Source organism: Primulina huaijiensis, chromosome 1 (genome assembly GCF_012295235.1).
Source record: "Primulina huaijiensis isolate GDHJ02 chromosome 1, ASM1229523v2, whole genome shotgun sequence".
In the NCBI taxonomy this organism is placed as follows: domain Eukaryota; kingdom Viridiplantae; phylum Streptophyta; class Magnoliopsida; order Lamiales; family Gesneriaceae; genus Primulina; species Primulina huaijiensis.
This window is the reverse complement of record NC_133306.1, coordinates 16,244,246-16,267,959: the sequence shown is the minus strand read 5'-3', so window position 1 is coordinate 16,267,959 and position 23,714 is coordinate 16,244,246. Positions and strand designations below refer to the sequence as shown.

The 23,714-nt window shown below is 37.7% G+C and overlaps 1 protein-coding gene across 1 annotated transcript; it reads right to left on the bottom strand.

Moving 5' to 3' along the window:
- Positions 1-10,405: 10,405 nt before the first annotated feature.
- On the bottom strand, positions 10,406-16,100 carry LOC140971703 (uncharacterized). Its single transcript, XM_073434114.1, has 11 exons — positions 15,663-16,100; positions 15,316-15,615; positions 14,667-15,153; positions 14,329-14,531; positions 14,158-14,274; positions 13,903-13,982; positions 13,489-13,738; positions 12,693-12,745; positions 12,233-12,641; positions 10,750-10,922; positions 10,406-10,661 (listed from the first exon to the last, which is right to left on the bottom strand). Exons 1-11 carry the CDS (start codon positions 16,098-16,100, stop codon positions 10,406-10,408), a joined length of 2,766 nt encoding a protein of 921 aa, XP_073290215.1.
- Between the last annotated feature and the right edge of the window lie 7,614 nt (positions 16,101-23,714).

The following is a 23,714-nucleotide window of genomic DNA, read 5'->3' as shown; positions in this document are numbered from 1 at the left end:
TGATCAGTAACTATCTGTGAGGCATGGGTGACTTCAAATCGCCTGAAATACTTCCTAGCAGTAGCTCTTTGTCTAGCTAAAGGATTGAAAGCTTTACGATTAAATAATTTTACAATATATGATTTATTTATGCTGAAAATGATTTTGAATGGTTTATTTATGCTCAAAAGCTATTTAAATAAAAGTATGATTTTTAAATGCTTGACTGTATATGTATTATTTGGTACTCATGTTTAGTACATGCTGAGTCATTAGACTCACTAAGTTTGTATGATGAAGGATTTGAGGAGGCGCTGACGCTTGAGTGGATCGAGTGCAGCAGTACACTCCCGAGAAACCCTTTCGTTTTCCTCACTAGCTTGTTAGATAAAAGATTTATGTTAATGATTTATTAGAGATATTTTTATGCTTTATTTTTTAATTGATCTGTTAAAGGTCGACGTAGGATTTTTGATTAGTTGACGATTTAAGATTTTTATGCACTCAAGGTTTCAAATGTTAAATTATTATGATTTATTGTATGATAAGTTATTTTATTTAGTATTTTCGAGTTTATGATTTATAAAAAAAAGTAAAATGTCGAGGTCGTTTCAGTTGGTATCAGAGCCAAGGTTTTCCCCAAAGGTATGTATACTGTCACTCCGAGAGACTCAAGAAGTCACGCCTCAAATATGTGAGTTTTTACTGCTTCATATGCTAAAATTATTTTAAAATTCTTTCATGATACATGATATAAATGTTAGTTGCATGTTGCATGTTGGTTACGTGGTTTGGACGACGTATACAGAGATGGTCCCTTGAATGATTTTGCGTAGGAATGGTGAGGATAGACATGAGGAGGAGATTCCACAGCCTCTACCTAATCAAGATGCTAGTGCCCATGTACTAGCCGGTATGGCACGTTTACTAGAGCAATATGTAGGAAATGGAGCGAGGGTTAGACCGGAGGCTGCATATGAGCGATTTAGGAGGATGAACCTCGAGGATTTTCAGGGCACTACTGATCCATTCGTTGTTGAGGGATGGATTCGATCTTTTGAGGTTATATTTCGTTACATGGATATGGCGGACGCTGACCGAGTTCGTTGTACCATCTATCTGCTGAAAAGCGACGCTTCCTTATGGTGGGAGGGAGCGGAGCAAGGGGTGAACTTAGCGACACTGACATGGGAAGAGTTCAAGAGGGTGTCCTGCGACACATATTTCACTTCTAATGTCCGTTCTATGCTTAAGAGAGAGTTCATGAGTCTCCGTTAAGGGGGTTGGTCTGTTGCCGAGTTTGTGCAGAAGTTTGATAGGGGCTGTCACTTTGTGCCCTTGATCGCGAATGATGCTGCCGAGAAATTACGACACTTTTTAGATGGTTTGAGGCCAATTATCCGCTGTGATGTGATGCTCAGCGATCCTACTGATTATACTACTGTCGTTGCCAAAGCTTTTAGAGCCGAGCAATCACTGAAGGACATTGATTGGGAGATTCAACGAAAGAAAAATCGTGCCCAGCAAGCTAGTCAGAGTAATAAGAAGCTTTATACGGGACCACCTAAGCAACCAGAACCACCAAAACCTCAAGGGCAACCACCATAGGAAACATTCTAAATGCATATGAGAAACCACTATGCAAGGAGTGCAATCGTCCACACAATGGCAAGTGCATGTGGAGTACTTACAAGTGCTTCAAGAGTGGGGAGTTGGGACACAAGGTTAAGGATTTCCCAACGTTCAAACAACCCAATGCTGGAAGGGTCTATGTGATGCAAGTTGAGGAGGCTGAGGCAGAGCCAGCAACACACTGATTTCTAGGTAACCTAGTTGTTTAACATTTTTACGATGCTTTTATTGCATGAAATGTTAAAATTGGTTAAGAGAATTGATTGGGTTAATGAAGAACTTATAGGAGAATAGGGTGCATGCAGTACTTGAGCTGGATTTAAGAGTCAACATTGCGAAATTTTGGGATATAATTACAATTTTCGAGACTTGAGAATTAAGTTTGAGGTGGATGAAAGATCCTAAGCTGTTCAACTATCAAAGAAAAGGCAAATTTCAAGGACGAAATTCTTTTAAGGGAGGGAGATTTGTAACGTCCGAAAAACCAAACCTACGTAAACCACATGCATGCAAATTATTTTAATTGCTTAATTGTTTGATTTTAAATGCTTGCATGATATTAATTAAATGATTAAAGATATAATTGCATGATTAAAATGATTATATGGCATGATTTTGTGAAATTGAAGGATTTTACCCGAATATTTGATAGTAGGCAGGGGAAAGGAGGCCGGGAACGACCAAGACATGAATATTTATTTTCCTTAAATACTTGCAAGGCTTCCTAATATGATTAAAAATGATTTAATTTTTCTAAAAATGTTAGAGTTCTAATTATTTTACGAGTCGAGCTAGATTTTTCCCGGAAAGTCGATTTTGGGCAAATAAAGAGTTTTTAAAAGATCAAAAATATTATTTTTGAAAAGTAAATTTTATAAATTTTTATGTTTCAATTAAATAAGAGTTATTGGGTCCAATTTAACCAAATTGAGTAGGCCCAATTGCTCCTATGCTTAGAGGCCCAAAACCAAAGTCCATTAGCATGCAATTAAATCTATAAATAAGTAAACCAAGTGTTTATTCACTCCATAAACACTTTATTCAGCCGAAATTTCCCAGCACACGCACATACAATTTTCAAAAAAAAATTGGAAGGAAGAAAGGCTAGAGTTCTTCGTCGTCCGGTCGCCCAACTTAGCACCCTCGCCAACGATCGTTTATTCGAGCGTTATAAACGCAAAGGCACGTTTTATAAACACTTTTAAATATCATACAAATCATAATATGCATGATTTAATTGTTTATGCATGAAAAATATGAGTGTTTGATTATTTTTACGGTAGAACATATATTTTCAAAAAATACGACGATTTTACGTTTATATGAAAAACTTTATCTACCAACTAAGGTTGAATTTTGAACAAAACATGATAAATATTAAAAGAAAATCAAGGCTGGAACGAGAGAAGGCAAGGGAAGAGAGAAGCCAAGGTTTTATTGGTTTTGCTTGATTCAAGGGACTCGGTTAGGGTGCATGGGGTGGTGGGGCTCGACCAGGTCTTGAAGATGGTTCGTATGGGATGTGGTTAGGTCTTAGGAAGAGTCCTAGCATGGCTAGGACTCGAGGGAAACGCTAGAGAAGAGTCCACGGGAGTTGGGACTCTTCCCCATGCGCTCAAGGAAAGTCTCGGCTTAGGGGGCTCTCGGCTCGGTATGGGGCTGGGCTAGGTGGTCTGGACGATGCCTTGGGATGGTTAGTGAGGGTTAGGAAGGGCTGGGCTTGGTGGTGGCCTAGGTAGAAGCCTCCACGGAAAGATAACAGCAGCATCGTGAGATGAGAGGCGCGCTGCTCTTGTTCTAATGATGGCTTGCTGCTTGGGTTCAAGGGCTTGGGCTTGGATCAGTTGAGTCTAGACGTGGTACAGGGTTGGTGAGGGCCAAGTGGGCTCGGTGGTGGCTCGAGTAGAAGAGTCCTATGCTGGCTAGGAGCCCATGGGCGAGAAAGCTTCAAGAGTGCAGTCACCGGTCCTTGTTCCAGGAGAGTTGCATGAGATAGCGTCAGGTTCTAAGGGTCAGGGGTGGTCAGAAGGTGCCTACAAGGGTTGGTTAGGGTCTGGCTTGAGGTGGATCGACCGTGGCTCGACTAAATAGGGAGATGGCTCGGTAGGCTCTAATAAGGGTCATATTTCAAATTTAATGAACTTAAATTCGAACCATGGGTCCACGGGTGTGGTTCATGGCTCACTAGGGTTGTTTAGGTAATAAAAAAGTTATGTTTAAAATTTGGGAAGAAAATATTGAGTTTTGGATTTATTCGGGATTTAAATGCCTCACGAATCGTTAATTAAGGATATAATTGAAAAGCCAAGATTTAAACTTAATAAAATTATGAAAAATTAGATTTAAGCTTAAATAATTATTTGGGAGAAGCCCATGTAATTAAAAGTAAGAAAAAGATAAAATCGAGAAATTTTACGTCTAGGGGCAAAAAGATCATTTTACACTGGAGAAATGCGTAAAAGCTTGGCAGCGTCCTGTTAAATGATTTAAATTGATGATTTTGATGAAAATGTGATATTTTATGATTTATGGTAAAGCTGTACAATTTTTACTGTTAAAATGTTATTTTTTGGAAAGTTATGATATTTTACGCTTTTAAAAGAAAATGAAAAATATTTTGGGGACGTGAAATGACTGTGACAAAAGATATGATATATGATTTTGTGGGGATATCGTGTGGGCCAAGGCCCCAAAGAGACCCTTTTTACGGGACAAGGCCCTAGAAGGACCCCGACGATCGTATTTCCATGGTGGAGCCTAGTCCCCACCCCCATGGACCATGTGGAGCTGAAGAATTATAAGTCGACCAAAGGACAAAAGCTAGTAACTTTCAAGGATCAAACTTCACCCAAATTGATAAAAGATTGAAAGCTTTACGATTAAATGATTTTACTATATATGATTTATTTATGTTGAAAATGATTTTAAATGGTTTATTTATGTTCAAAAGCTATTTTAAATAAAAGTATGATTTTTAAATGCTTGTGATTGTATATGTATTATTTACTACTCATGTTTAGAACATGCTGAGTTATTAGACTCACTAGGTTTGTATGCACTACAAGAAAAAATATATTCAACAACACATAAAAGACAACGGTTTTTATTAAAACCATTGTCTTTTTACTTTTGACAACGGTTTTCGTAGCCTAAAAAAATCCGCTCAAAGACAACGGTCTTTTTTAAAAACCGTTGTCTATGAGCGTTTTTTTGGGCTACGACAACGGTTTAAAAACTGTTGTCTATTAGCGTATTTCTTAAAGTTACAACAACGGTTCGCTACAGACCGTTGTCTTTCAACTGGTTTTTTTTATAAATTTCTTGTCAATATTAAATTTTGCGACGGTTTTAAGCAAAATTGGTCGCTAAAATTAGCGACAGTTTTACTACACCGTCGCTAATTTAAAACTTGCGACGGCTTACGTATAACCGTCGCTAATTGTAGCGACGGTTATAAGTAAACTCGTCGCCGATTTAAATTTAGCGGCACTTTTAAAAAAAAATGTCGCAAACATTAGAGACAGTTGTTATTTAATGTCGCTAATTTTAAGCGACGATTATAATAAAAATGTCGTCGATTTAAAAGTTGCGACAGTTTAGCCAGAACCGTCTCTATAACCGTCGCTAATTTAGCGACGATTTTTGAAACATCGTCGCTAATTTTAAATCGACGACGGTTAAAGCAAAAACCGTCGCAAACTGTCTATAAATACCCCCAACCTCGGTCCATTTTGTATCCAACCACTTCACAACACTTAAAATTTTTCTCCCTTACACAATTTTAGTTTCGAATTAGAATAAATTTTTTCTCTTTAAATTTTAGTAAATTTCTAAAATCAAGAATATAGTTAGCATAGAAACTTTATGTGTTTTTTTTATATTTATTAAAATATTAAAAGAGAATTTTTTTTTTACTGAAAACATTAGCGACGGAAACCATCCCAAACTGTCGCTAAAATTAGCGATGATGTTTATAAAAAACCGTTGCTAATGTTAGCGACGGTTTTAAAAACCGTCGCTACTTAGCGACAGTTTAAATTAATATTGTCGCTAATTTTAGCGACGGTTTGTGATGAATTCCGTCGCTATTAAATTTGCGATGGTTTTCTGTAGTTACCACAACACTCAAAAACCGTTGTCTTTGAGCGAATGTTTTAACCACAGGGCCTTTAACAACGGTTTTACATACCTACGACAACGGTTTTTCATCGTCGTCTTTAGACGTCTACGACAATGGGTTTTCACCGTTGTCTTTGAGCACACTTTTTAACCACAAAGCTTTTAATAACGATTTTATTTGACCTACGACAACGGTTTTTAACTGTTGTCTTTTGCCTTTTTTTTGTAGTGATGATACAGGATTTGATGATTTGAGGAGGCGCTGACGCTTGAGTGGATCGAGTGCAGCAGTACACTTCCGAAGGATCCTTTCTTTTTTCGCACTAGCTTGTTAGATAAAAGATTTAAAGGATTTATGTTAATGATTTATTAGAGATATTTTTATGTTTTATTTTTTAATTGATCTTTTAAAGGTCGACGTAGAATTTTTGGTTAGTTGACGATTTAGGATTTTTATGCACTCAAGGTTTCAAATGTTAAATTATCATGATTTATAGTATGATAACTTATTTTATTTAGAATTTTCAAGTTTATGATTTATAAAAACAAATGTTGAGGTCGTTTCAATAAAATTCGAAAATCGTCAATTAACAAAATCCAACTTCCATACTCAAAACTAACTTCAAAATAAATTGAAGCATAAAAATATCTAATTAAATCATTAAAAAAATATTTAAAATTTTAACTATGAAGCTAATACGGAAATAATGTCCCTCGGGAGTGTACTGTCTGCCTCGCTCCACTCAAGCGTCAGCGCGTCCCTCAGTATCATAATCACCTGCAGCATTCAAACCTAGTGAGTCTAATGACTCAACAGGTTCTAAGCATGAGTAGCAAATAATACATATACAAGCACATGCATTAGAATCATACTTTTATTTAAAATAAGCTTGTAATCATAAATAAATCATAAATCGTCAAATCGTAAAGCCGTCAATCATTCATCATTTTGGGTGAAGTTTGATCCTTGAAAGTGACTAGTCTTTATCCTCTGGTTGACTGATCAGTCTTAGCTCACCATTGCGCACAAGGACGGGCACTAGGCACCGACGTAAAATAAAAATAAGATCGTTGGGCTCTGTCTGGGGCCGTTTCCCATAAACGGGCTCCCTCTCGGGCATTCTCCCTCACGTTATTCCAAAAAATCATATATCATATCCTTTATGTTACAGTCAATTCATATCCTTCAAAATTTTTTTCTTTTTCTTTTTCTTTTTCTTTTTCTTTTTAATCATAAGATATCGTGTCCTTTTCACATTTGAAAAATAACATTTTAATAGTAAAAATTTCACAGCTTTACCATAAATCATAAAATAACATATTTTCATCAAAAACATTTTAAAATATCATTTAGCATGCGTTATGAGCCCTCGGGACACTGTCAACCCTTTTTGTACTACCCAGGTGTAAAATGACAGTTTTACCATTGGACTCTAAAATTCTCGATTTTGACTTTTTCTCACTTTTATTCAATCGAGCCTTTCCCAAATCATCATATAAGCTTAAAATTGTCCTCTAATATTTTTCTTTGACGTAAACCCAAGCATTTCGATTTAATAACTTAATGAATAAACTATGAAACATTTTAATCCCGAATTACTTCCATACTTGTTGCGTGTTTTCTTGATTGCTCGCAATCGCACGACGTCAAGTTATAATAAAATGTATTTTTGAGTACAAGTGTCGATCCCACGAAGAGTGTGTATATAAACGTATATCAATGCTTGTAATTAGAATAGTCCCGACTTTATATAGAAAATTCTGTAAAATGTTTGGTTTGCTTAAACAAATTAATTAAAAATAAAGAATTAATCTAATCACCGAGTTGAGAAATAATAATGAGAGAAAATATCTAGAAAAATGATTTCACTAAGTTTCCACGATAATTATTCCCAGTTAACTTTATATTCATGAATTCCAATTATTTAATGACCAAGAACACTTCATTATTTTATTCTACTTTCCCAATTGACGAATAAACTGTATCATTCAAACCTCGATTCAAAAATTCCTAATAAGAATCTAAATTTAAATGATAAATGGAAACGATGTTCTCGCCTAAGCCTCGCTGAAGTTATACGTCTTCCGAACGATATAAACATTTCACGATGCGTCTCTAATGATCTATAATCCTAGTCCCTTTCCCGAGTTGTAGAGTTAATCAGACAACACACAATTTATGGCCACTAAATTGCAGTAAAATAAATACAGAGAACACAATTAAACAAAAGCGGAATTCAATCAAATAAACCACCGCGACAAATCATCGTATCCACAAAGCTTCGTCATTCTCTAGACTATAAAATTAGTTCATGACGAATTCTAAATGAAAACAACACATGTTTAAAGTTTTAGACATCGCAACATAGTAAAAAATAAAAGTAAAAGAATAGATGACAAATCCGAAGTGTCATCTCTATCTCCATATCCATCATTCTTCGTATTTGTGATCGATCTTTGCCTTCCGGATTTTAGTCTCGTGTTCACTCCTGCTCTCCTATCTTTCTTTCTCTCAAAAACAGCCCCCCTTATTTATGAACATCATTTTCTTTTTATTTCAGCGTCCGGGCCTTAAACGAGGGCCCAATAGTTAAGTTCTCGCTGCCATTAGCGCCGGGACGCTGCTTGGGCAGCGCCTAGGTGCCCGATCTTCGCAGGTGTAGGCACCGCGGCGCTTGATCCTTACGCCTAGGCGCTGGTTTTTCGGCAGTGAAGAGCCATGGCGCTGCTTGGGCAACGCCTAGGCACTTGTCTCTCGGCATCTGGCGTCGCGGCGCTGCCTAGGTGCTTGTCTTTCGACCATATGAGCTCTGCGGCATTTTTTATCAACGGTTCGACGTCAAAAATTCCTCTAATCGCTATCATTCTTCCAATAGTCGTTTCTTTCATGCACGACACAAAAAACAACAAAACCAAGCGTAATTATGTCCGAAACCAACATAATTCAAAATGGATTAACATATAAATTAAATGCAATTCTTGCACTTATCAAACCCCCCAAACTTGAACTTTTACTAGTCCCGAGCAAAATAAAAGTAAAATTAAAAATTCAACCAACAAGAAATGATAACGACTAAAAGTCATGGATATGCAACCATTGATCTTGGCCTCCGACTAATCCATTTTCATGTAATTCATAATCACTCAGGAGTCACGTGCGTGTGTGATATGTCAATGCTCTTTTACCCAATCAAATGCTCAAATAAAGTTACAACACTCGTTCGCCTTATGAACTCAAGAGATCCTCAGCTCCGTTCAACTCACACTTCATTTAAAATACAAATTCACTTACACAGATCAAATAGGACTTTATTGGTGATTATTTGGCTTATAAGATTTTCAACACAAGTATACCAAAACTGATGTCACACAATGAGATGCTTACGTGCAAATGATTTAAGTTCATAATTGCTAACCATGTTTCTCAGGTATCCATAGGCTTGACTAGAACAACTTTTCCCCACTAGTATATTGGATAAATGTAACAAGGTTTATAGGTCTTGTAGGCTTATAACGTTAGGCTATGGCTCATGGATACAATAAAAGTTATGGAAATCAAAATTTGAGAGAAATATTTGAATTTTCATCATTTTCACTCTCCTTTCATTCACCATCCCTCATTGTTTTTCTTCACAATCATATCCTCCATTTCCATTATTTTTCTTTTTCACAACTTTTTGACTCATTCCTTCTATTGTTTTTTTCTTCCTTTTTTTTTTTCAACTCCTTCATGCACATTTAATTTTTCTTTTCCTTTTTTTTAGGAGTATTTGAATCATTACAACACCAATGAACTTATTTCTCTCAAAATTAGGTAGGACAATAAGTATATAAGCTTCCTTAGGTAGTTTTTGTGGGATGTAGAATAGATACAAGTGGGGGCTAATTGTATGTCATAAACACACACCACTTGATTTTTTTTTTGTAGGCTCAAAATGAGACACTAGGGAAACTTTATGTTCATTTGGTAGGCTCAAAGGCTCAAACGATTCCAAAGATTGCCTAAATCATTCCTATATCACATATTATCCGTATTTTGCCTCGAAAAGTGTTCAAGCAAGTTCTAGATTTCCGTCAATCCATCAGTCATCTCATAAAAACCAATCACATGCATTGTTCAAGCCAAATGATCTATGAGATAGGTGCACAAATAAAAGTCAAGCATCTCAATCAAATCGATGTTCAATAGGCTAACAATTGATAGTAAACAATGAAAATAGGCCAAAAGATATTGAGAAAAAATGCCTAGATCATCTCTGTGTTTGCAAAAGTGTCAGTCCATGTCATGTGAGAATTACTAAAAATCATATCTCCATTGTCTATTTAGCATCACATGTATGTAAATTGTCTCTAAACATCGATAGTATCAACAAACATGACAGTGCAAAAATTTGTGACTCTCAAGTTATCATAAACACATGTTTGCAAAATCACAACTTCATTCTCATCATCGGCCACACAATAACTTATCCATGACTCTTTCTAACGACTCTATCATGCAATAAATAAATAAACATTTTTTAAAAAAAATTAAAACACTGTGCAGGAAATAACTAATCATGCAGTACTAATCCAAACGAAAAGCAAAACAAAACTAACAACCTCCCCCCAATGTCTCCAATGTACAATAATAAATCAAGAAAAACAGGGGATCACGTACCTCATACAGCGAGCATCAGGACTCGCTGTCGTCGCCTGACAGCTCAACCTCCTCCTCATCATCGTACTCAACGCCATCCTCAATAGGTCTGTGCCAAAATGCTGGCGGTGGTGGGAATGCCTCATCAGAAGGACCGGTTGCAGGGAAACATTGAGCAAGCACACGAGTAAAATCATGCATGTAATCCATGTGATCGCGTGTAATCCGCCATTGCCTCCTCATCATGCGCTCAAGGTCATCGATACATTCCCAGATGACATCAACCGCGAGGCTACAAAGTGATACCAGTTGTACGCCTCCCTCTGCATAGACGTCGCAGCGAATGTGACTGGGGCTCGTTGATTGTTGAGCTTCCAAACAGTGCCCGGCTCACAAAAGTGGTTATTATTGTCTCGTAGGGATGAGCCTCTCGCATGAACAACGTGTACTCATCTGTGTCGTAATCAGGCATCGAGTATAAAGAATTGATCGTTTTGCTATCGAAGGCAACCATCTGCCCCCGAATCTTCACGTGATAACCCTCATGTTTAACCTTTAGATTGGCATAAAACTCTCGCACAAGAGAAATCACAGCGTCTGCCGGCGTTTCACAAACTCTTCCAAATTTAGATGCCTAGCACGATTCAGTGTCTCACAACCCGGGATGCTCTGATCCATCTTTCTCTCTCGCTGCATATTTTTTTCTTGTAATTTAGAATAATTTTCAGCAGCAAAGGCATCCCAGAACCGTCGTCTATCAAAACTGGCAGTAGACGACTCGCCATCCCTAGACTGAACCTTCTTGCTCTTGTTTTTCGGAGGCATGATTCAATTCAATATCAACATCGCTCAACAAAAATTTTTTGCAACAACGCCTCACACAACAATATTTAACAATGCAGCACCCACGATATCAACACAATCAAACAATTAACGATCCCCTCTAACATGCAATATTCCCAATCCAATAATACTCAACAACAAATTCACACAGGAAATCTATTGAGCACCTTGTGTACATAACCCAATAATTCAATTCCACTAAATCCCAAGCATGAAAATCAAGAACAACGATGTTTTAGAGGATTACCTTATGATATAATATCCAAAAGATGCTTGAAATTCGTCCGGTGTCGGCTCGTTGAAAAACTCACGTAGAAATTTTTTATCCAAAGGAAACAAGGATTGAGAAATTTTGGTGGAATTGGTTTGAGGATGATTTGTGTGGTGTATTGTGGTGTTTTGAAGGAAAAATTGCGGAAGATTTATGGTGAGGGGGCGAATTCTCGGTGATGGAGAAGGGGAGGAGCGGCGCTTGTGTTTGGCTAAATGAAAGAATGATTCGGCCGGCCCTTTTTCATATAATACGACCTAGCACCGCGGCGCTGAGTAAGTAGCTCCGCAGCGCTAGATTCTCGGCACTATAGCTCTACAGCGCTAGCTGGTTAGCGCTGCGGCGCTAACTCTTCGCATTTGTCGCGCCGCGACGCTTATCTTCTGTGCCTAGGCGCTACATCCTCGAGCATTTAGTGCTGCGGTGCTTGAATTATAGTGCCTAGGTGCTAGTCTTGCGCAAATTTTGTCCAGTCAACAGTTTCCACACCTTGTTTCAACTTGTACCTACATAATAACACACACAAATCAATGTCTAATCTTAGCATGCGAAATTCAATAAAATAATAACGCAAAGATAAATAAACTGCTGAAAATACATAAAAAAAAATAAAACTAAATAAATCAAAAGCAATAAACGATACTGATTGTGTTGCCTCCCAACGAGAACTTGGTTTAACGTCGTCAGCCTGACTGTAACTGGATTGCCCAATTCGATTCGCTTAAACTAACGATGTCGATATTCCTTACTTCAATCCCATAGTAAGGCTTAATCTGTAGTCCAGTTACTTTAAACGTTCTTCCGTCATTGTACTTCAGCTCAATGGCTCCATATGGTTGGACTAATTCTATTGTAAAAGGCCCCAACCATCTTGATTTTAGCTTACAAGGAAATAGTTTGAGGCATGAATTGAACAACAGTACTTGTTGTCCCGGTTTGAGCTCCCTTTGTACAATGAGTCTGTCATGCCACTTCTTGGTCTGTTCTTTGTAAATTTTGGCATTCTCATATGCTTCATTTCGAAATTCCTCCATCTCATTTAACTGCAGTTTTCTAACGTCGCCAGAAGCTTTCAAGTCAAAGTTCAACTTCTTAACTGCCCAGAATTCTCGGTGCTCCAATTCTAGTGGCAAGTGACATGATTTTCCAAAGACAAACCTATAGGGAGACATCCCAATAGGTGTTTTGAATGCAATTCAGTATGCCCACAGTGCATCATCTACCTTGAGTGCCCAATCCTTCCGGTTAATGTTAACAGTCTTCTGCAATATTTGTTTAATTTCACGGTTGGAAATTTCAGCTTGTCCATTCTATTGAGGATGATATGCTAGTGCCACTTTGTACTTCACACTGTATTTAGCCAAAAGGGAGTTGAAAATTTTATTACAAAAATGCGTATCTTCGTCACTTATGATGGCTCTCGGAGTTCCAAATCAGGTGAAGATGTTCTTATGTATGAATTTAACTACAACACGAGCGTCATTAGTACTGGTGGCGATTGCTTCCACCCATTTTGAAACATACTCCACAGCTAATAAAATATACGAATGACCAAAAGACGGGGGAAAGGGTCTCATGAAATCTATGCCCCAAACGTTAAAAAGTTCCACTTCCAAAATATTTGTCAATGGTAATTCGTGACTCCTAGAGATGTTTCCTAACCTCTGGCATCTATCACATGATTTGACTAAGATATAGCTATCTTCAAACAAATTAGGCCAATAAAAACAAGACTGCAATAACTTAGATGCTGTTCGTGATGTCCCAAAATGTCCACCCTATGGTGAAGAATGAAATTGCTCCAGAATTTCTTGTACTTCGACACCGTCCACACATCTTCTAATAACTTGGTCAGCACATCTCTTATACACGAAAGGATCATCCCAATAGAAAATTTTGATATCATGTAAGAACTTCTTTTTCTGATGATGGCTCAAATATGGAGGGGGGTACCACAAGACAAAAAATTCGCAATATCTGCAAACCAAGGAAGTAAAGAGTTTACCTCGAAGAGTTGCTCATCTGAAAATGTTTCATGTATAGCTCCCTCTTCTTTCTTCTCCTCCAGCTCAAGTCTCGACAAGTGGTCAACCACTTGATTCTCACTACCTTTCTTATCTTTGACCTCGAAGTCAAATTCTTGTAGTAGTAAAATCCACCTTATCAAGCGTGGTTTTGCATCTTTCTTGGCGAATAGGTAGCAAATAGCTTCGCGGTCAGTAAAAACAACTACCTTTGTGCCGATCAAATAGGGCCTGAATTTGTCGAAGCCAACACTACTTCAAGCATCTCCTTCTCAGTCGTAGTGTAGTTTTGTTATGCGGCATCCATTGTGAGGCTTGCATAGTAGATTGCCCTAAACATATTTTCCCTTCTTTGGCACAAGAAAGCGCCCACTGCATAATCATTCGCATCACACATTAGCTCAAATGGCTCCTTCCAGTCCGGCACTATCATAATCGGTGCAGTCACCAATGCCTTGTTGATCTTCTCAAACGCCTGCAAACAATCATCATCAAATATAAAAAGCGGACTCTTTTTCAAGCAAATTACATAGGGGTTTAGTGATCTTAGAAAAATCTTTAATAAATCTACGATAAAACCCCGCATGTCCTAGAAAGCTCCTTATTCCTTTTATGTTCTTTGGTGGAGGAAGTTTTTCGATTGCAACCACCTTGGCTCTGTCCACCTCTAATCCCCTAGAAGATATTTTATGTCCAAGAACAATGGCCTCTTGGACCTTAAAGTGACATTTCTCCCAATTAAGAACTAGGTTTTTTTCTTGGCATCTCTGCAAAACAAGGGATAAATTATGCAAACAATTATCAAATGAAGAACCAAATACCAAGAAGTCTTCCATGAAGACTTCCATGATTTCCTCAACCATGTCTTCAAATATGGCCATCATGCAAATTTGGAAAGTAGCAGGCGCATTGCATAGCCCAAAAGGCATTCTTCTAAAAGCAAACGTGCCATAGGGACACGTGAAAGTAGTCTTCTCCTGATCCTCTTGCGCCATAGCAATCTGTTTATAACCTGAATAGCCATCTAAAAAGCAATAATGACAATAACCAGCATGGCTATCAAGCATTTGATCAATAAAAGGCAGTGGAAAATGATCTTTACGTGTGGCATTGTTCAACTTTCTGTAATCAATACATACTCGCTAGCCAGTTACAGTACGAGTAGATATTAGTTCATCATTTTCATTTCTAACCACAGTTATTCTACTCTTTTTAGGTACAACTTGCACAAAAGACACCCAACTACTATCAGAAATAGCATAAATCACACCAGCATTTAACAATTTCAGTACCTCATTTTTTACAACTTCTTTCATCGCTGGGTTCAACCTCCTCTGATGATCCACATAAGAAGTAGATGACTTCTCCATCAAAATTTTATGCATGCATATTGTGGGGATAATTCCCCTAATATCATAAATCGACCATCCTAAAGCAGTTTTATATTTCCTCAGTACTCTCAATAATTTATCTTTTTCATCACAAGTAAGGGAGGAAGAGATGATTACCGGATATGTCGACTTTTCACCTAAAAATGCATAGCAGAGGTGGCTTGACAGTTCCTTCAAGTCAGGGGAAGATAGTATTACCTCAGTTTTTTCATCTACGGTCAACTCCTCAAGTAGTGCATCCTTCTTTCTTTCTTTCTACATTCCATCAAGAGCCACAAGTTGCTCTTTCACTTCCCAATCATCTTCATTAGCAGTTCCTGCAACACCTATCAAAAAACTCTCCAAAAGATCCCTAGTTACTGCACAATCAAGAGATACACATGAGTCTATAATATCAATGCTTCTACAAGTACTTACCTCATTTGATCCCTTCATGGCATGATAGATATTAAAAATGACTTCTTCTCCACCAACTCTCAAGGTGAGTTCACCCTTATATACATCTATCAATGCCCTTCCAGTTGCCAGGAAAGGTCTCCCAAAGGTTAATGGGGTATCACGATCCTCTTCCATATCTAAAATTACTAAATCCGCAAGAAAAATAAATTTATCCACTTTTATCAGTACATCCTCAACGATTCCACTTGGATACGTGAGACTTCTGTCTGCAAGCCGTAAGGTGATAGTGGTTGGTTTGACCTCTCCAAGCTCCAATTCCTTGTAAATAGAAAATGACATCAAATTAATACTTGCTCCTAAATCACATAAGGCTCTACTAGAATAGTAAAACTCCTTGGATCTTTTAATTTTTGTAGCAGCTTCTTTTGCAGAATAGCGTTACACTCTTCAGTCAGCTTCACAGTCTCATTCTCCTGCAGCTTCCTCTTCTTAGACATCACATCTTTAATGAATTTTGCATAATTCAGCATTTTCCCCAAAGCATCAGCGAATGGTATGTTGATGTGAATTTTCTTGACAATCTCTAGGAACTTTGCAAACTGATCATTCAAATTCTTCTTTTTGAACCTATGTGGGTATGGAAGGGTCGGCTTCAATAAAAGAGGTCGTTCAACTTCAACATCAGCCTTGGATTCCTCAGTTTTTTTCTCCTTTCTACCCTCAAACTCACTCTCTTCAACTATCTTTTCACTCTCTACTTTCTCCTTTGGACTTTGCACTTCCAGTTCTTTTCCACTCCTCATGGTGACAGCTTTGCACTGCTCTTTTGGATTAACTTCCGTGTTACTAGAAAATTGACCCCTGTTCTAATATCTCAATGCGTTAGCCAGCAGTCCGATTTGCGTCTCCAAATATTTCATCGTGGCACCCATATTCCCTATGTGAGTCTCCATATTGTCAAGACAAGACTCAGTCCTTGCCATCCTTTCTCCAGATTCAGCAAGAAACGTTCCCACTAAATCTTCAAACGAAGGCTTTCTTTCCTCCTTTGACGTATTGAACCCCGGTAGAGGATTCATCACATTTTTATTATTTGCATATGAAAAATTCTCATGATTTCTCAAACCAGGATGATAAGTATTGGGGGGATGGTTATCTCGATATCCTCCAAATCCACCAAAATTTCTATTGTTGATATGCTGAGCTTCTTCAGGAAGAGGTGGTTCTTCAGCAACAATCGATGGATCCTCAATTTCTGATGTGCTCACCTTATTCATCGCTGCTATTTGTGAGGTCAATGCAGACACCTGGGCAATGAGTGACGTAATAGGATTCACAGAATAAATCCAGTTGTCCTCTTTACCCCTGATCTCTCGGATGGCCACTGGTAGCTATTTACAGTCATCTGCTCAAGCAATTCATAAGCTTGCTCAGGAGATTTGGCAAAGATCGTGCCACCAGCCGCTGCATCCACTGTTCCTCGTGTTTGCCCATTTAGACCGTTGTAGAATAATTCAATTTGCACCCAGTCTTCGAAGCCATAGTTCGTGAACTTTCTCAACAATTCCTTGTATCTTTCCCATGCCTCATACAAATGCTCAAAATCAGTCTGCTTGAAAGTGCTAATCTCAATCTTCAACTATGCAGACTTTGCGAGAGGAAAGTATTTTGCCAGAAATTTCGTCCCCACCTCCTGCCATGTCGTGATACTTCCCAAGGGAAGCAATTGGAGCCATCCTATTGCTTGGTCCCTGAGAAAAAACGGAAACAAACGCAATCTAATAATATTTTCAGGAACATTATTAATTTTTACCGTATCCGTTATTTCCAAGAAAGTCCTCAAATGAACGTGAGGATCAGCAGTGGCAGTTCCTGCAAATTGGTTATGTTGAACCATATTTATCAGTGCATGCTTCAACTCGAAATTGTTGGCGTTTATAGTCCCTCGAGCAATGCCAGAATAATGTGCATTGATCACCGGTACGAAGTGATCTCTGATAGGTATAGCCTCTGGCATGTTATGTCTGTCATTCTCTCTGTGTTCAGCCATTTCTTGGATATCTTCTCTTCTTGATTTTCTTAATTTTCTCGTAGTTCTTTTGATCTCCGGATAACAAATAAGCAAGTCAGGGCTTTGCGATCTTAGCATGCACTGTCAAGCAGAAAAAAATGAACAACTCAATAAATGAAAAATAACATAAAATAAAAACTCTAAATTAAAATTTAGATTAATTGGTAACAATACTGATACAAATTCAAATTTTAACACTCTCTGACAACGGCGCCAAAAACTTGTTGCGTGTTTTCTTGATTGCTCGCAAGCGCACGACGTCAAGTTAGAGTAAAATGTATTTTTTAGTACAAGTGTCGATCCCACGAGGAGTGTGTATATAAACGTATATTAATGCTTGTAATTAGAATAGTCCCCACTTTATCCAGAAAATTCTGAAAATGTTTGGTTTGCTTAAACGAATTAATTGAAAATAAAGAATTAATCTAATCACCGAGTTGAGAAATAACAATGAGAGAAAATATCTAGAGAAATGATTTCATTAAGTTTCCACTATAATTATTCCCAGTTAACTTTATATTCATGAATTCCAATTATTTAATGTCCAAGAACACTTCATTATTTTATTCTCCTTTTCCAAGTGACGAATAAAATGTATCATTCAAACCTCGATTCAAACATTCCTAATAAGAATCTAAATTTAAATGATAAATGCAAATGATGTTCTTGCCTAAGCCTTGCTGAAGTTATATGCCTTCCGAACGATATAAACATTCCACGATGCGTCTCTAATGATCTATAATCCTAGTCCCTCTCCAGAGTTGTAGAATTAATCAGACAACACACAATTTATGGTAAGTAAATTGCAGTAAAATAAATATAGAGAACACAATTAAACAAAAGTGAAATTCAATCAAATAAACCACCGCGACAAATCATCGTATCCACAAAGCTACGTCATTCTCTAGACTCGAAAATTAGTTCATGATGAATTATAAATAAAAACAACACATGTTTAAAGTTTTAGACATCGCAACACAGTAAAAGATAGAAGTAAAAGAATAGATGACAAATCCGAATTGTCTTCTTTGTCCCCATATCCGTCGTTCTTCGTATTTGTGAATCTTTGTCTTCCGGATCTTCGTCTCGTGTTCGCTCCTGCTCTCCTATCTGTCTTTCTCTCAAAAACGGTCCCCCTATTTCTGAACCCTCCTTTCTTTTTATTTTCGCATCTGGGCCTTAAACGAGGGCCCAATAGATAAGTTCTCACCACCATTAGCGCCACGGCGCTGCCCGATCTTCGCAGGTGTAGGCACCGCGGCGCTTGATCCTTAGCGCCTAGGCGCAGGTTTTTCGGTAGTGAAGTGCCTAGGTGCTTGTCTCTCGGAATCTGGCGCTGCTCTAGGCGCTTGTCTTTCGACCATATGAGCGCAATTTTTTATCAACGGTTCGACATCAAAAATTCCTCTAATCGCTATCATTCTTCCAATAGTCGTTTATTTCCTGCACGACACAAAAAACAACAAAACAAAGCGTAATTCTGTCCGAAACCAACATAATTCAAAATGGATTAACATATAAATTAAGAGCAATTCTTGCACTTATCAATACTTAATATTATAATCCCAAATTTCAAACATAGACTTTTCTTTCCTAAAATAGCCCCGTGAGCCATGAAGCACAACCTGTGAGCCATGGTCCGAACCAACTCTTTCCATAAACCAAACCCTATCTTGTTCATGTTGAGCCATCCCCTGATTTCCTCGACCCACCTCGAGCTATCATGGGCCTAACCTACCCTTGACCCTCCTGGACCCTCGTTGATCACACCTAGCCCATCTAACCAGCGCCTGGCCCATGCAAAAGCCCAAGCGCTTGTCCCTCTGCCTGCGGCCCTTCTTCCTTAATTTTCCTAGACTCTTAGTCCTACTAGGACTCTCCTAGCTTAGCCACCCGCAGCTCCCCACACTCCTAGCCACAACTGGAACACTCTCCAGCTCTTGCTCACCAGCATAAGCTAGCGTCGAGCCCTCCCTCAGACACGAAGCCAGCCCTGAGCACGCATGCATGTGCAAGAACAACTAGGGCTCGCGACTACCCTTCCTTCGCGCCAACCTGCCCCAGCCTCCTCGAGACACAACTAGAACTCTAGTAGACCGTAATGGACTAGCCCTAGCCAGCCCTCCATCCGATCCGTGTGCCTCCCATGCAACTAAACCAGCTGCGCGCAAGCATGGGAGGGGGGAAGAGTCCTTGTGCTGTTGGATTCTTCTTTCCCTGCTACCGCCGAGCCCTGCCACCATCTAGCCCACCTTGAACCCTTCCTAGCACTCCAGCCGCAGTCACACAGGGCCTGGTCCATGCCCTGGCACTGCCCCTCCTTAGCCGATCACTATACCCCAAGAAAATCCTAGCAAACCCTTGGTCCATCCTCCCTTATCCATGCACGGTTCTAGCCCTTGTTTCTTACCTAAACGTATTTGCTCTCATCCCTTAATCATACTCTAATGTCAACGTGTCCTTAGAAATCATTCGTATTTCAAACAAGCGTAAAATCATCAAAACATTGAAAAGATTTGTTCTATCGTTAAATGATTCATGCTTATATATTTTCCATGCAAAAATAAATAAAACAAGCATAATATGATTTGAATGATGTGTCAAAGGAATTTAGAAACATGTCTTTGAGTTTTAAAACGCTCGAATATACGATCGTCGGCGTGAGATGTGAAGAAAGACGAACGGACGACGAAGAAATCCTTGATTTCTCCTTCTCCTAATTTTTGAAACTTTTGTGTAGTGTGTGTGTGTTTTCGGCTGATATATAAGAGGCTTTCAGACCCTTGGTTTCTATTTTATAGATTTTAATTTGCATGATAATGAGCTTTGATTTTGGGCTTTTATGTTTAAGAGCAATTGGGCCTACTAATCTTAGGTAAATTAGGCTCAATAACACCTATTTAATTGAAAAATAAAAGTTTATCAAAATTAGTTTTCAAAAATAATACTTTTGATCTTTTTAAAAGTCCCTCGTTTGCCCAAAATCGAGCTCGTCTGGTAATATAATTTGAACCCTACCATTTTTAGAAAAATTTAATCATATTTAATCATATCAATAAGACTTGAAATTATTTATCGAAAAAATATTTTTTCTTGGTCGTCATCGGTCTCCTTTCCCATTTCTATTGTTGAATATTCGGATAAAATATTTCAATTTCATGAAATCATGCACTTTAAACATTTAAGCATGTAAAATATATCATTTTAGCATTTAAAATCAATTAAATAAAATAAATATGCAATTTAAATTATTTTCATGCATGCGATTTATGTGTACTGATTTTTCGGACGTCACAGAACGGCATCCAAGGTAATTGAATGTGGCTTTTATTGACCAACTCTTTTCAAATATGTACGTTCATTTGTCCTTGCTTGTGATAGATTCTAGCGCACGGGTAACATTTCTAATCGCCATGAGATTCTTTTGAATAATATTATTGAGTGCGAGGTTTTTGATGTTTGATAGATAGATTTTATGGGATCTTTTCCAACATCTTTCACAAAAAAATACATTTTGGTTGTAGTTGACTATGTCTCCAAATGGGTGGAAGCGGAATCATATGCCACGAATGATGCTCAAGTGGTACTAAAATTTTTGAAAAAAAAAACATTTTTAATAGATTTGGAACACAACTCATTAGTGATGGTGTCACTTATAAGATCTCTAGTCCCTATCACCAGAAACAAGTGGTCAAGTTGTGGTGTCAAATCGCGAAATCAAGAGAATTTTGGAGGAGGTTGTAGGAGTTAATCCAAAAGACTGGTACTTGAGGTTAGATGACGTGCTTTGGGCGTATAGAACTTCTTTTATCAGAGTGGCGCAGCGGAAGGGTGGATTATTGGAATACTAGAATTAAGAGTCTAAACTTTTTGATTATCAAGGATGAGCGAATTTCAGAGACGAAATTCAATTTAAGGGGAGATGATTGTAACGTCCCGAAAAATTTGAAGGTACACGTAAACCACACGCATGCAAGTTATCAATATATTGTGTATTTTAATTATATTATTTTAATACATTAAATGCATGGTTTTAACACGAATATATATATGTTTAATTTCTTGATTATTTAAAGTTTCACGCATTAGAGTTTTATGTTGTATTTCGCGCTCGATCGAGGAAAGGAGACCGGGGATATTCAGAAAATAAATTTTATGGAATGATTAATTTTAATTAATTAATATGGAGTGTTTTTCGAAACTGGGCCTTGGTGAGTATTTTTACTCGTCGGGTCGTATTTTTAATCGGTACGCGAATATTAGCGAGTCGGGGGACTTTTTGAGGGTTCGGACAATATTTTCAAAAACTTACCAAAACAAAATATTTTTCGTGAGTATTTTTTGGCTTGATGGACCTATTTTTAAGCTTAGTGGGCTCAAGATTTTCTTTAAACTTTTTAAAATACAATTAAGGGCCCATTAGCATGTGATTAACTATTTATACTACAAAACACACCCTAAACCTAATTACCCCTCATTCAGCCGCCCATCCCACTCTCCAACAGCCCTCACGTGAGTTTTCCAGCAGATTTTAGAAGCTTTCAGCAGCCAAGTCTCGGTCCTCCTTTCAAGATCCCCATAGCTTCAAGATTAATTCATTCCCCGCTCTTTCGGCGCTTTCCCGACGCTCGTTTCTTCGACCTTCTTGCGTAAAATACATCAAGGTATTCATGTATCTTCATTTTCTCTTCATTAACGCCAATATTATTGCTGATATATATATGAATGCTTGCGGATTTATTTCGCCTAGTTGAAGCTTTGGTTTTACGCAAGAATTGACATGAATGTGCATTCCTTTTGTTAAAAACTCGCGTGTTATTGTATATGTAGAACCCGTAACTTGGACTGCGTATAAGCCATACATAATTTCTATTATTTAAATTAAAATGATTTTCATTGCATGAGTATTTAAATTCTTTTCTTTAAATTTATGTATTTTACGTAATAGTTTAATTGTTATCTTTTCAGTTAAATAAGTGAGGCCGGACTGGAGATGGAGTATTGAGATAAATTAATAAAGACTTATTTAAGAAGTGGTAATTTAGCATGTTAGTAAATATAATTTAAAAAGTTGGCATGCATACAAGTTATTAAATTTCTTTGGTATTTTATTAAATTCTTTTATAGCATAAAATGTATGTTTATTTTATTAAATTGTGTTTAATTATTTTTATGCATTTTATGCATAATTCATGTAATCTAGAATTTTATTTTAATTTAGGTGGTTAATTATTTTTATGCATTTTATTTCATAATTCATGCATGATAGGATTTAATTCATGAAATTTTAAAAGTTCACGCATTAGGGTTTCTATGTGCATTTCAATTTCGAACGAGGATCGGAGACCGGAGAATTTTCAGGAAAAAATTATTTTTATTACATGATTAATTTTTATTAATTAATTTAAGATGTTTTAAAGGTATTTTTCAAGAATTGAGATTTATTGGGTATTTTTACCCGCATGATTTTAATTTTTAACGGTACACAAATTTTATCGAATCGGGGGACTTTTTGAGGGTTCGGCTAATATTTTCAAGAACTTACCAACACGAAATATTTTTCGAAAGTGTGTTTGAATTTAATGGGCTTATTTTTAAGCTTATTGGGCTTAATACTCTATTTAAACTTTAAATTATCAAATCAGGGCCCATTAATTAAATTATTAACCAATTAAATATGGTACTTGTGATTACCCTACACCTATTAATCTACATCAGCCGACACTCCATCTCCCCTTCAACAATTCACGTGAGTTTTAGCATCTCCATGGATGCAACTCTCGGCCAAGTTCATTTCTTCAAGCAAAATTCTCCGGCGCTTCCCCGTTGCTCATTTCTTCGACGTTCTTGCATAGGAAACATCAAGGCACGTCACTTACTTTTAATGCTGCATCATATATGCTATATACCTGCTGTAATATGTTTATTTGTTGATGGAATTCTCGATCCGGTGCATATCATGGAAATCTCTCGGTTTTTGGTTTAAATACATGCATCTTTTGTTCTCTTCTCATGTTTTTCTGAATTTATGAAAGGAGGCTGCTGTGTTGTGCGTTGAGGGACTGCCATCACCATAAAATAGAGGTTTTATAAGCTGGAGGTGAGGACTTGTAGTGTTAAGTAAGGTGTGGCCGAGTTATTGAGGTTTTGGGGCTTGTAGATGGTGAGATCGGTGGAGTGACAGGGACCAGCATTGCAAGGGCCAAACCAAGCCACGGAACAGTCCCTGGGAGGTCTGAACCACGGCTTAGAAAGGCTCGGCCATCGCTGGCACCAACCACGAAGCCGAACGAGCAAGGGGTTGGAAGTTGGTAATGCGTGCCTTCGAGGTGCCCTTCGATCGAGC

Bases quoted from the DNA above. Each gene is read 5' to 3' on its own strand.
- LOC140971703 (XM_073434114.1), bottom strand. From the start codon at position 16,100: ATGAGGAGTGGAAAAGAACTGGAAGTGCAAAGTCCAAAGGAGAAAGTA. The intron at 13,983-14,157 runs GTGGTTGCAATC...GATTGTTTGCAG, and splicing joins TAGAGGTGGACAGAGCCAAG to GCGTTTGAGAAGATCAACAA. The intron at 10,662-10,749 runs GTTTGGAAGCTC...ATCACTTTGTAG, and splicing joins ACTTTTGTGAGCCGGGCACT to CCTCGCGGTTGATGTCATCT.